This window comes from Tachyglossus aculeatus, chromosome 19, assembly GCF_015852505.1.
Source record: "Tachyglossus aculeatus isolate mTacAcu1 chromosome 19, mTacAcu1.pri, whole genome shotgun sequence".
Lineage (NCBI taxonomy): Eukaryota > Metazoa > Chordata > Mammalia > Monotremata > Tachyglossidae > Tachyglossus > Tachyglossus aculeatus.
Window position 1 is genome coordinate 865688 of NC_052084.1, and position 14110 is coordinate 879797.

General features: G+C 51.4%; 1 protein-coding gene across 1 annotated transcript in view; it reads left to right on the forward strand.

Annotated features, from left to right (window-relative positions):
• Positions 1–10307: 10307 nt before the first annotated feature.
• SLC35F3 (solute carrier family 35 member F3) overlaps positions 10308–14110 on the forward strand; it is an 89743-nt gene continuing 85940 nt past the window's right edge. The window contains exon 1 of the mRNA XM_038761197.1: positions 10308–10542. Coding sequence (XP_038617125.1) covers positions 10308–10542 — 235 coding nt within the window. The remainder of the gene's footprint in view (positions 10543–14110) is intronic.

The window sequence follows — 14110 nt, forward strand, 5'->3', positions numbered from 1 at the left end:
CAAAACGCTACTGCTGCTGCTACTATTATTATTATTATTATTGTTATTATTATTACGTTCTCTCTAAATGGAGAAATAAATTGAAAAGCAGCGTAGCTTAGTGGAAAGAGCATGGGCTTGAGAGTCAGAGGACCTGGGTTCTAATCCCAGCTCCACCATTTCATTCATTCATCCAGTCGTCTTTACTGAGCACTTACTGTGTGCAGAGCACTGTACTAAGCACTTGGGAAGTCCAAGTTGGCAACATATAGAGACGGTCCCTACCCAACAGTGGGCTCACAGTCTAGAAGGGGGAGACAGAGAACAAAACAAAACATACTAACGAAATAAAATAGAATAAATGTGTACAAATAAAATAATAAATAGAGTAATAAATACATACAAACATATATGCATATATATAGCTCCCTCCAATATATATACAGCCCATATATATTACCATATATATATATACCATTTGTCTCTTGTGTGTCCTTGGGCAAGTCACTTAACTTCTCTGTACCTCAGTTACCTCTGTAAAATGGGGATTAAGACTGTGAGCCCTACGTGGGACACTTGATTACCTTGTATCTACCCCAGTGCTTAGAACGGTGCTTGGCACATAGCAAGCACTTAACAAATTCCATAATTATTACTACTATTATTTAAAAGCAGATGTAAGAGCCTCGGAAGACTGTGAGCCCCACGTGGGACACTTGATTACCTTGTATCTACCCCAGTGCTTAGAATGGTGCTTGGCACATAGTAAGCACTTAACAAATTCCATAATTATTACTAATATTATTTAAAAGCAGATGTAAGAGCCTCGGAAGACTGTGAGCCCCACGTGGGACACTTGATTACCTTGTATCTACCCCAGTGCTTAGAACAGTGCTTGGCGCATAGCAAGCACTTAACAAATTCCATAATTATTACTAATATTATTTAAAAGCAGATGTAAGAGCCTCGGAAGACTGTGAGCCCCACGTGGGACACTTGATTACCTTGTATCTTCCCCAGTGCTTAGAACGGTGCTTGGCACGTAGCAAGCACTTAACAAATTCCATAATTATTACTATTATTATTTAAAAGCAGATGTAAGAGCCTCGGAAGACTGTGAGCCCCACGTGGGACACTTGATTACCTTGTATCTACCCCAGTGCTTAGAACGGTGCTTGGCATGTAGTAAGCACTTAACAAATTCCATAATTATTACTAATATTATTTAAAAGCAGATGTAAGAGCCTCGGAAGACTGTGAGCCCCACGTGGGACATTTGATTACCTTCTATCTACCCCAGTGCTTAGAACGGTGCTTGGCACGTAGCAAGCACTTAACAAATTCCATAATTATTACTATTATTATTTAAAAGCAGATGTAAGAGCCTCGGAAGACTGTGAGCCCCACGTGGGACACTTGATTACCTTGTATCTACCCCAGTGCTTAGAACGGTGCTTGGCACATAGTAAGCACTTAACAAATTCCATAATTATTACTATTATTATTTAAAAGCAGATGTAAGAGCCTCGGAAGACTGTGAGCCCCACGTGGGACACTTGATTACCTTGTATCTACCCCAGTGCTTAGAACGGTGCTTGGCACATAGCACTTAACAAATTCCATAATTATTACTATTGTTATTTAAAAGCTGATGTAAGAGCCTCGGAAGACAGTGAGCCCCACGTGGGACACTTGATTACCTTGTATCAACCCCAGTGCTTAGAACGGTGCTTGGCCCATAGTAAGCACTTAACAAATTCCATAATTATTACTAATATTATTTAAAAGCAGATGTAAGAGCCTCGGAAGACTGTGAGCCCCATGTGGGACACTTGATTACCTTGTATCAACCCCAGTGCTTAGAACGGTGCTTGGCACGTAGTAAGCACTTAACAAATTCCATAATTATTACTAATATTATTTAAAAGCAGATGTAAGAGCCTCGGAAACTGAAATGAGCGAAGCTGTTCCACTGAAGACAACCCCCTGCTCTGGCTCTAAGGCGCTTTCACCGACCTGCCGGCATTCTCTCAGGGCTCCTCGGGCAAAGAGATCAGTCTGGCTACCAATGACACTCCAGTGGCCACTGGAGTGGAGACCACTAGCCTGGTGGAGGTGGACTTGGGAAGACGGACGGCACGGCGGCGCCTGGGGGGGACGAGGGGCGGTTTTGCGAGGAGGCAGGGGGTCCGTGAGATGACTTCCTTTTAAGTTGAGCCTGCCAAGACGCACCTAGTTGATAATTACGGACCCTAAATGGCATATAGGGAGTTGGTGATGCACCAGGGAAGGGACCCGTTTGGCCCAGAGGGCGGCAAGTTCGAACAGGGCGATGGAATCCAGGGTGGATCACCGAGGGAGAGTCGGGAACGGAGGAGCGGCCCGGCCTGGGTCACTGGGGGAAGAGGCAGGAGTGGGGGGCGATCGGGGCTGGGTCGTCGGGGGAGAGACGGGAGGGTTGGCGATCCATCTCTACCCCTGAGGGGAGGGCATCATCATCATCATCATCAATCGTATTTATTGAGCGCTTACTATGTGCAGAGCACCGGACTAAGCGCTTGGGAAGTACAAATTGGCAACATCTAGAGACAGTCTCTACCCAACAGTGGGCTCACAGTCTAAAAGGGGGAGACAGAGAACAAAACCAAACATACTAACAAAATAAAATAAATAGAGTAGCTATGTACAAGTAAAATAAATAAATAAATAGAGTAATAAATATGTACAAACATATATACATATAGGACAGCCCACGTCCAGTTCGTCTGGTGCTCTTGTCAGAGATAGACTCCTGGGCTCCAGTGCAGGCTTGAGGTACCCCACGCCAGAGGTCAGAGGTCATCAGGCCTTCAGTTTGGCCCCGAACAGCAGCCTTCTCCCCCATCCACGTTGTGACCCCTTCATACTAATCCTAATGATATTGATCCAGCACCTATTCTTTGCCAAGCTACTTTCTGTGACTTCTCTTTTGTGCCTATATTTACGCCTCTCCCTCGGGCGGAGCAGCACCCTGTTGAAGACGAGGGAAATGTCGACTTCACTGCGTTGCCCTTTCACCAGAACAGCACATTGCAATCAATCAATCAATCAATCAAATTTATTGAGCGCTTACTGTGCTCTGCACACAGTAAGCGCTCAATAAATACGATTGATGATGATGCAGAGCGCTGTACTAAGCACTTGGGAAGTCCAAGTCGGCAACATATAGAGACAGTCCCGACCCAACAGTGGGCTCACAGTCTAGAAGGGGGAGACAGAGAACGAAACCAAACATATTAACAAAATAAAATAAATAGAATAGATATGTACAAGTAAAATAAATAGAGTAATATGTACAAACATATATACATATATACAGGTGCTGTGGGGAAGGGAAGGAGGTAAGATGGGGGGATGGAGAGGGGGATGAGGGGGAGAGGAAGGAAGGGGCTCAGTCTGGGAAGGCCTCCTGGAGGAGGTCTTGCACCCAGTGGGGGCTCAGTAAGTAGATAAGCAACGTAGCCTAGTGGAAAGAGATGGGCCTGGAGGTCAGAGGACATGAGTTCTAATCCAGGTTCTGCCACTTGTCTGCCGCCTGACCTTGGACAAGTCATTTTCCTTCTCTGTGCCTCAGCTACCTCATCTGGAAAATGAGGATTAAGACTGTGCTTTATGTGGGGCAGGAACTGTGCCCAACCTGCTTTACTCACATCCACCCCAGCGCTTAATAATAATGATAATTATAATAATAATGTTGGTATTTGTTAAGCGCTTACTATGTGCCAAGCACTGTTCTAAGCACTGGGGTTGATACAAGGCAACCAAGGTTGTCAAACGTGGGGCTCACAGTCTTCATCCCCATTTTCCAGATGAGGGAACTGAGGCACAGAGAAGTGAAGTGACTTGCCCAAAGTCACACAGCTGACAAGTGGGGGAGTCAGGATTAGAACCCATGACCTCTGACTCCCAAGCCCGGGAGCTTGACACCGAGCCGTGCTGCTTCTCGAGTAGTAGGGTGCCTGGCACATAGGAAGTGATGAAAAATACCATTTAAAAAATAGTACTGCTAATGGTTGGAATAATAATAATGATGATGATGGCATTTGTTAAGCACTTACTATGTGCAAAGCACTGTTCTAAGCGCTGGGGAGGATACAAGATGATCAGCTCGTCCCACATGGGGCTCACAGTCTTAATCCCCATTTTACAGATGAGGGAACTGAGGCTCAGAGAAGTGAAGTGACTGGCCCAAGATCACACAGCAGACGTGTGGCGGAGTCGGGATTCGAACCCGTGACCTCTGACTCCCAAGCCCGGGCTCTTTCCACTGAGCCGTGCTGCCAATGTGCAGACACGCCTGGGCGAGCCTCCTGGGTGTGCTCCTGAACACGTGTACAATAATAATAATAATAGTAATGGCATTTATTAAGCGCTTACTATGTGCAAGGCACTGTTCTAAGCGCTGATAATAATAATAATAATAATAATGATAATAATAATAATAATAATGGCATTTATTAAGTGCTTAATATGTGCAAAGCACTGTTCTAAGCACTGGGGAAGTTATGAGGTAATCAGGTTGTCCCACGGGGGGCTCACAGTCTTCATCCCCATTTTACAGATGAGGGAACTGAGGCTCAGAGAAGTGAAGTGACTTGCCCAAAGTCACCCAGCTGATAGTTGATGGAGCCGGGATTTAAGACTATAGATCCCCAATGGCCTTTTCCTGCCAAACGTGCACTCACAGGTGAGTTTCTTCACTAGTGGTGTCTTCCTCGACTACAATAAGTACATCTACACAAAGACATACACACAAATTTGTGAAGCTCCCCAGAAGCAGGCATCATGTCTACCAACTCTACTGTATTATACATATATTTTCCCTATTATATTTATACACTTATAATAATAATAATGATAGCATTTATTAAGCACTTACTATGTGCAAAGCACCGTTCTAAGCGCTTGGGAGGTTACAAGGTGATCGGGTTGTCCCACGGGAGGCTCACGGTCTTCATCCCCATTTTCCAGATGAGGGAACTGAGGCCCAGAGAAGTGAAGGGACTTGCCCAAAGTCACACAGCTGACAAGTGGCAGGGCCGGGATTTGAACCCATGACCTCTGACTCCAAAGCCCGGGCTCTTCTCCACTGAGCCACGCTGCTTCTCGCTTACTTACGCTACTCTATTATATTTACACCTATTATATCTACCCTCGGAGAGCAGCGTGGCAGCACTTAGTACAGTGCCTGGCACATAGTAAGCGCTTAACAAATAGCATTAGTGGAGACTAGAAGGACCACGGTTCTAATCCCGGAGTGGGTGTGGATGTGCAGGAGTGGGCGGTTTTGGGGAGAGCGCATTTCATTCACTCATTCAATCGTAATTCATTCATTCAATTGTATTTATTGAGCGCTTCCCGTGTGCGGAGCACTGTACTGAGCGCTTGGAAAGTACAGTAGCAATAGAGACGATCCCTGACCTCAACCGGCTCACAGTCCAGAGTCAGAAGGTCGTGAGCTCTAATCCCTGATCCGCCGCTGCTGTGTGACCTTGGGTAAGTCACTTCATCATCAATCGTATCATCAATCGTATTTATTGAGCGCTTACTATGTGCAGAGCACTGTACTTCACTTCTCTGGGCCTCAGTTCCCTCATCTGGAAAATGGGGATTGAGACTGTGAGCCCCTCGTGGGACCGGGAGTGTGTCCAACCCGATTTGCTTGTATCCACTCCAGCGCTTAGTACAATGTCTGGCACATAGAGAGACTTAACAAAGAGCCCGGGCTTTGGAGTCAGAGGTCGTGGGTTCAAATCCCGGCTTCGCCAATTGTCAGCTGGGTGACTTTGGGCAAATCACTTCACTAAGCAGCATGGCTCAGTGGAAAGAGCCCGGGCTTTAGAGTCAGAGGTCGTGGGTTCAAATCCCAGCTTCGCCAACTGTCAGCTGTGTGACTTTGGGCAGGTCACTTAACTTCTCTGGGCCTCAGTTCCCTCATTTGTAAAATGGAGATCAAAACTGTGAGCCCCCCGTGGGACAACCTGATCACCGTGTAACCTCCCCAGCGCTTAGAACGGTGCTTGGCACATAGTAAGCGCTTAACAAATACCATCATTATTATTATTCTCTGGGCCTCAGTTCCCTCATCTGGAAAATGGGGATGGAGACTGTGAGCCCCCCGTGGGACAACCTGATCACCTTGTAACCTCCCCAGCGCTTAGAACGGTGCTTTGCACATAGTAAGCGCTTAACAAATACCATCATTATTATTATTCTCTGGGCCTCAGTTTCCTCATCTGGAAAATGGGGATTAAAACTGTGAACCCCCCGTGGGACAACCTGATCACCTTTAACCTCCCCAGCGCTTAGAATAGTGCTTTGCACATAGTAAGCGCTAAATAATTGCCATTATTATTATTGTTAATAATAATAATAATAATAATTAACCCCTTGTCTGCCCAGCCCCTCCCTCGCTGCTTTTATTTTATTTACTTTTTCCCCCCAATTAAAAAAAATCTGCTGGGCTGGGTAGGGGTCACTATAAAGTAACCAACTCTGACCCCCACGCACATTTTCCCCTCACCCCCCAACCCCGTGCGTCTGTGTTGGGTAGGGACCATCTCTATATGTTGCCAACTTGTACTTCCCAAGCGCTTAGTACAGTGCTCTGCACACAGTAAGCGCTCAATAAATACGATTGAATGAATGAATGAATGAATGAATGAATGAATGAATGAAATGCAGGTACCCGGAGAGGAGGGGCTTGTGCCCTCATTCCCAATAACTACACTTCTGGTATTTCTTAAGCGCTTACTATGTGCCAAGCATTCATTCAATCGTATTTATTGAGCGCTTCCTCCTCCTCCTCCTCATCAATCGTATTTATTGAGCGCTTACTATGTGCAGAGCACTGTACTAAGCGCTTGGGAAGTACAAATTGGCAACATTAGAGAGAGTCCCTACCCAACAGTGGGCTCACAGTCTAAAAGGGGGGAGGCAGAGAACAAAACCAAACATACTAACAAAATAAAATAAATACAATAGATATGTACAAGTAAAATAAATAAATAAATCGAGTAATAAATCTGTACAAACATATATCCATATATACAGGTGCTGTGGGGAAGGGAAGGAGGTAAGATGGGGGGATGGAGAGGGGGACGAGGGGGAGAGGAAGGAAGGGGCTCAGTCTGGGAAGGCCTCCTGGAGGAGGTGAGCTCTCAGTAGGGCCTTGCTTCCTGTGTGCAGAGCACTGTACTAAGCGCTTGGGAAGTCCATGTTGGCAACACATAGAGTCTAACGCCCCGGCCATGCTGGTATTCATGTATATACTCCATGAAATAACCCATTTTTCCGTTCTCTTATTTTTCCCAATTACATATATGTTTCTTCTATCCTTAATGCATTTAGACGATTTATTGGTTTCTCAAGGACAGGGGCTGTGGCTTTCATCGTACTCACCCTCCAGCGTCTAGTACAGCGTTCTGCAAGTAGTAGGCAATTCTAGACTGTGAGCCCACTGTTGGGTAGGGACCGTCTCTAGATGCTGCCAACTTGGACTTCCCAAGCGCTTAGTCCAGTGCTCTGCACACAGTAAGCGCTCAATAAATACGATTGATTGATTGAATGAATATGTTGCCAACTTGGACTTTCCAAGCGCTTAGTCCAGTGCTCTGCACGCAGTAAGTGCTCAATAAATACGATTGAATGAATGAATGAATATGTTGCCAATTTGTACTTCCCAACTGCTTAGTCCAGTGCTCTGCACACAGTAAGCGCTCAACAAATACGATTGAACGAATGAATGAATGAATATGTTGCCAACTTGTACTTCCCAAGCGCTTAGTCCAGTGCTCTGCACACAGTAAGCGCTCAATAAATACGATTGAATGAATGAATGAATGAATGAATATGTTGCCAATTTGTACTTCCCAAGTGCTTAGTCCAGTGTTTTGCACACAGTAAGCGCTCAATAAATACGATTGAATGAATGAATGAATGAATGAATATGTTGCCAACTTGGACTTCCCAAGCGCTTAGTCCAGTGCTCTGCACACAGTAAGCGCTCAATAAATACGATTGAATGAATGAATGAATGAATATAATGCCACCTTGTACTTCCCAAGCGCTTAGTCCAGTGTTCTGCACACAGTAAGCGCTCAACAAATACGATTGAATGAATGAATGAATGAATATGTTGCCAACATGGACTTCCCAAGCGCTTAGTCCAGTGCTCTGCACACCCTAAGTGCTCAATAAATACGATTGAATGAATGAATGAGTATTTTGCCAACTTGTACTTCCCAAGCGCTTAGTCCAGTGCTCTGCACACAGTAAGCGCTCAACAAATACGATTGAATGAATGAATGAATATGTTGCCAACTTGTACTTCCCAAGCGCTTAGTCCAGTGCTCTGCACACCCTAAGTGCTCAATAAATACGATTGAATGAATGAATGAATTAACAGGGGAGCGGCGCCCCCTGCCGGCTGAGGGCGGAAGGACGCGCCGGAGTGAGGTGCGGGAGAAGGGCGCCTCCTGCCGGCCGCGGGCGGACGGACGGACGGGCCGGGGCGAGGAGCGGGAGAGGGGCGCCCCCTGCCGGCCGCGGGCGGGAGGACGGACGGTCCGGGGCGAGGAGCGGGAGAGGGGCGCCCCCTGCCGGCAGCGGGCGGGAGGACGGACGGGCGGGCCGGGGATAGGTGCGGGGTGCGGCCGGCAGGGGGCGCGCAGCGGGAGAGGGGCGCCCCCTGCCGGCCGCGGGCGGGAGGACGGACGGACGGAGGGTCCGGGGCGAGGAGCGGCAGGAAGGACCGGCAGCGGAGCATCATCCGCACAGCCCCCGGGCACAGCCCTTAGCACAGCCCTTAGCACAGCCCCAGCTCCCGGCCGTGCCGTGCCGTGCCGTGCCGCGCGGCTCCGCGCCGCTTGGGGCGGGGGGCGGGGGGTCCCGGCGTTGCCCTCCCGGCTGAGCGCGGAGGCTGGAGCCCGGCCGCCCCCGCCCCCTCCCCCGCCCCCGCCGGCCGGTCCCTATGGGCATCAGAGACTTTCCCGGCGGCGCCACGTGAGTGCGGGGGCGGGGGGGGGGCGGGGCCGCTCCCGCCGCGGGACCCCCCCCGGGACCCCCCCCGGACCAAGGGGGGATTGAGTCGGGGGGCGGCAGCAGGGTTGGCATCATCCGCCCCAGGGACCCTCCCCCTCAAGCCTCCCGCCCCTCCCTCCCTCCGTCCGTCCCCCCGTGCCCACCTTCGCCCTCCTTGGCCCAGCCCTTCCCGCTTCCCGCCTCTCCCCCCTCGCCCTTCACCCCATTGCCCCCACCCACCCACCGCCCCCCTCAGCCCCTCCACCTTTCCCCATCCTCCATCTCACCCCCTCAGCCCCCCCCAGCTGTCCCCCGTCCCCTATTCCTACCCCTTCCCCCCGCTCATCCCACCCCAGCTCCCCCAGATCACCAGCCCAGCCCCCCACTCCCCATCCCCCCGTCTCACCCTCTCAGCCCCCCAACCTGTCCCCCATCCCTTATCCCACCCCTTCCCCCCGCTCACCCCACCCCAGCTCCCCCAGATCACCATCCCAGCCACCCCCCACTCCCCCATCCCCATCTCAGCGCCTCAGCCCCCCCGCCTGTCCCCCATCCCCTATCCCATCCCTTTCCCCCGCTCATCCCAGCCCCCCGACTCCCCCATCCCCATCTCACCCCCTCAGCCCCCCACCTGTCCCCCATCCCCATCCCACCCCTTCCCCCCGCTCATCCCACCCCAGCCCCCCCAGCCCCCATCCCCCCATCTCACCCCCGCAGCCCCCCCACCTCTCTCCCTTCCCCTTTCCCACCCCTTCCCCCCCACTCATCCCACCCCAGCCCCCCAGATCAGCCCCCCCCCACTCCCCCATCCCCCACCTCACTCCCCCATCCCCCCACCTCACCCCCTCAGCTCTCCCCCATCCCCCCCCACCCTGTCTCATCCCACCCCAGGCCCCCACCTGTCCAGCTCCCATCCCACCCCTTCCCTCCACTCATCCCACCCCAGCCCCCCCAGATCACCATCCCAGCCCCCATCCCTCCATCTCACCCCCTCAGCCCCCCACCAGTCCCCCATCCCCCATCCCACCCCTTCCCCCCACCCATCCCACCCCAGCCTCCCCAGATCACCATCCCAGCCCTCCCACCTCTCCCCCATCTTCCCATCCCACCCCAGGGCCCCCATCTCACCCCCCCCAGCCCACCACCTCTCCCCCACCCCCCCATCTCCCCCCCCCATCCTCCCCACCCCGCCCTTCCCCCGGGTCCCCCCGTCCCAGGGCCGCCCCCCAGGCTGAGGGCCCGCACCTCGGCCTTGCCCCAGGAGCAGCATGCGGCGGGGCCCGGACGACGTCAGCCCCCGGCGGCTGTCCGACATCAGCCCGCAGCTCCGGCAGCTCAAGTACCTGGTGGTGGACGAGGCCATCAAGGAGGACTGGAAGTGGTCCCGCTCCGTGGAGGACCTGACCGGCGCCGGCTCGTCCAGCGGACTCACGTCCATCGAGGAGCGCATCCTCCGCATCACCGGTTATTACGGCTACCAGCCCTGGGCCGCCGGCTACAAAAGTAGGCTTCCCCCGACGCCTCGCCGTCCACCTGTCCCCCTCACCCACCTGCCCCATTAAGCTCCCATCCCTCTCTTGTCTCCCCCCTTTGTCGACCTGCCCGCTTCCCCCTTTCCCTTCTTGCCAAAGCAGCCCCATTTTGGAGCCGTCGACTCCTGGTTCCATCCGGCCACCCCGGAGAGGGATCAGGGAGGGTCCAGGTGGTGGTGGTCCCCCTTCCCACCTCTCCCTCCGTCTTCCATCCCTCTTATTTTCTTTCCCGCCCCGCGTCCGCGTGCTCAAAAGCAGGGTCTCGTACCCCCCGAGCTGTGTCTCTTGGCAAAGGCGGCCCCGTGGTGGTTGTGTGAACCAGACTGGACCGTGTCCAGTCCGCCGGATCTTGGGAGAAGGGTGGGCGGACGGGAATCCCTCCCGCCGCCCCAGAGCTGACCGACCTGTCCCGGATTGGGCCTAGGCCCGGGCTGAGAAGCCGGGGGAATGCCCATCTCCGACTGGATTGAATCGGTGGGATCCCACGTGGGCCAGTCCCAGCCAGCCTGGGCAGTCTCTGCGGACGCCGTAAAGACCGGCTCAGGGGCCCTTGGGGGTGGAGACCGGTGCCCAGAGGAGAAGGTAGGGCTTCCTCGGCCGGCACGGCGGGCGGTTGGAAGGGGGTGACCCTGGAGCCGGTGGGAATAACATTGAGGCCTGCGGAGGGGCTGGATTTGGGCCGGGACAGCATCTAAATGGGCTTCGAAGACTTGAGGGGTCAGAGAGATCATCATCATCATCAATCGTATTTATTGAGTGCTTACTATGTGCAGAGCACTGTACTAAGCACTTGGGAAATACAAATTGGCAACACATAGAGACAGTCCCTACCCAACAGTGGGCTCACAGTCTAAAAGAGATCCTCTAGCCCCTCAATGTTAGCCCGCTGCCCCTCATCCAGGCTTCCTCCCCGGGGTGGACGGAGCGGACGACGGCAGGAGGGACGTCTGGAAGCCTCGGCCCTCGTGGATTTCAGTCCGGGCCCCGCGTGGGCACGGCTTGTGGGGAAAGGGGCCGTTGTTTGTCCCGGAGCGACGTCCCCTTAGGTGGTGGCGCGTCCCCCAGGTAGAAGGGCCCGTACATATCTATTCTATCTTGTACATATCTATCCTATTTATTTTATTTCGTTAGTATGTTTGGTTTTGTTCTCTGTCTCCCCCTTTTAGACTGGAAGCCCACTATTGGGTAGGGACTGTCTCTAGATGTTGCCAATTTGGACTTCCCAAGCGCTTAGTCCAGTGCTCTGCATCATCATCATCAATCGTATTTATTGAGCGCTTACTGTGTGCAGAGCACTGGACTAAGCGCTTGGGATGTACAAGCTGGCAACATATAGAGACGGTCATCATCATCAATCGTATTTATTGAGCGCTTACTGTGTGCAGAGCACTGGACTAAGCGCTTGGAATGTACAAGCTGGCAACATATAGAGACGGTCATCATCATCAATCGTATTTATTGAGCGCTTACTGTGTGCAGAGCACTGGACTAAGCGCTTGGGAAGTACAAATTGGCAACATCTAGAGACAGTCCCTACCCAACAGTGGGCTCACAGTCTAAAAGGGGGAGACAGACAACAAAACGAAACATACTAACAAAATAAAATAAATAGAATAGATAGGTACAGGTAAAATACATAAATAAATAGAGAAATAAATCTGTACAAACATATATCCATATATACAGGTGCTGTGGGGAAGGGAAGGAGGTAAGACGGGGGGGAATGGAGAGGGGGACGAGGGGGAGAGGAAAGAAGGGGCTCAGTCTGGGAAGGCCTCCTGGAGGAGGTGAGCTCTCAGTAGGGCCTTGAAGGGAGGAAGAGATCATAATAATGCACATAGTAAGCGCTCAATAAATACAATTGATGATGATGAAGGGCCGGGGGGCCACTGAGTGTTATCCTAGTCGACACCAAAGTAGTTCTTCCTTTGGGGGAGTCTGAACAGCTCCAGGTTGGGGGGCTTGGGCACGGCGGAAGGGAGGGCGTGACATTCTGGGAGAGCACGGGGATGACTTCTCCAAGACACTCGCATTTCGGGAAAATATCGGAGTGAACGTGGAGTCTCTCTGGGGTCTCTAGGGCAAGGGGGTGACTGGCTTGGGGATGCCACTGTAATCGCCCATTATCGGTACAAATCCCCGCATTACTGACGGGACGCTTTATCCCAGGCCGGACAATCAACCAGTCATGTTTATTATCGGAGTGTGCGGAGCGCTGTACCGAGAAGCAGCATGGCTCAGTGGAAGGAGCTTGGGCTTTGGAGTCAGAGGTCATGGGTTCAAATCCCGGCTCTGCCAATTGTCAGCTGTGTGACTTCGGACAAGTCACTTAACTTCTCTAGGGCTCAGTTCCCTCATCTGTAAAATGGGGATTAAGACTGTGAGCCCCCCGTGGGACACCCTGATCACCTTGTAACCTCTCCAGCGCTTAGAACAGTGCTTTGCACATAGTAAGTGCTTAATAAGTGCCATCATTATTATTATTATTATTGACTGCTGACTGTGTGCAGAGCACTGTACTAAGCGCTTGGAGAAGCAGTGTTGCTCAGTGGAAAGAGCGTGGACTTTGGAGTCAGCGGTCATGGGTTCAAATCCCGGCTCCGCCAACTGTCAGCTGTGTGACTTTGGGCAAGTCATTTCACTTCCTCTGTGCCTCAGTTCCCTCATCTGTAAAATGGGGATTAAAACTGTGAGCCCCCCCATGGTATAACCTGATCACCTTGTAGCCTCCCCAGCGCTTAGAACAGTGCTTTGTATATAGTAAGCGCTTAACAAATGCCGTCATCATCAATCAATCAATCAATCATATTTATTGAGCGCTTACTGTGTGCAGAGCACTGTACTAAGCGCTTGGGAAGTACAAGTTGGCAACATAATCATTATTATCATCATCATCATCATTATTATTATTATTACAATAGAACAGAGTCCCGCTGGACTGGAAAGTCGTTATGAGCCGGGAACGTGTCTGCTAATTCTGTTGTATCTTACTCTCCCAAGTGCTTAGTACAGTGCACACAGTAAGCGCTCAATAAATAATATTGATTGAGTGAAGAGGCCGTTTTACTGTTCTGAGCAATCAATCAATCAATCAATCGTATTTATTGAGCGCTTACTGTGTGCAGAGCACTGTACTAAGCGCTTGGGAAGTACAAGGTGGCAACATATAGAGACAGTCCCTACCCAACAGTGGGCTTACAGTCTAAAAGGGGGAGAATGAGGCAGACCCACAGACATACAGAACCAGCCTCAACCCCCGACTATAAGTTCACGGTGGGCAGGGAACGTGTCTACCGATTCTGTTCTATCGTCCTCTCCCAGGCGCTCAGCACAGTGCTGTGCACCCAGTCAGCGCTCAGTAAATACCACCGCTGGATTGATTGACCGTTGCCATGTGCGGGCACGTGTCTGATTCTTCCCACCCAGTGCCTTGTGACAGAGACACCTGGGGGAATGGGAAACAGGGGGGGCTGTTATTTATTTATTTTACTTGTACCTATCTATTCTATTTATTTTATTTTCTTAGTATGTTTCTTTTT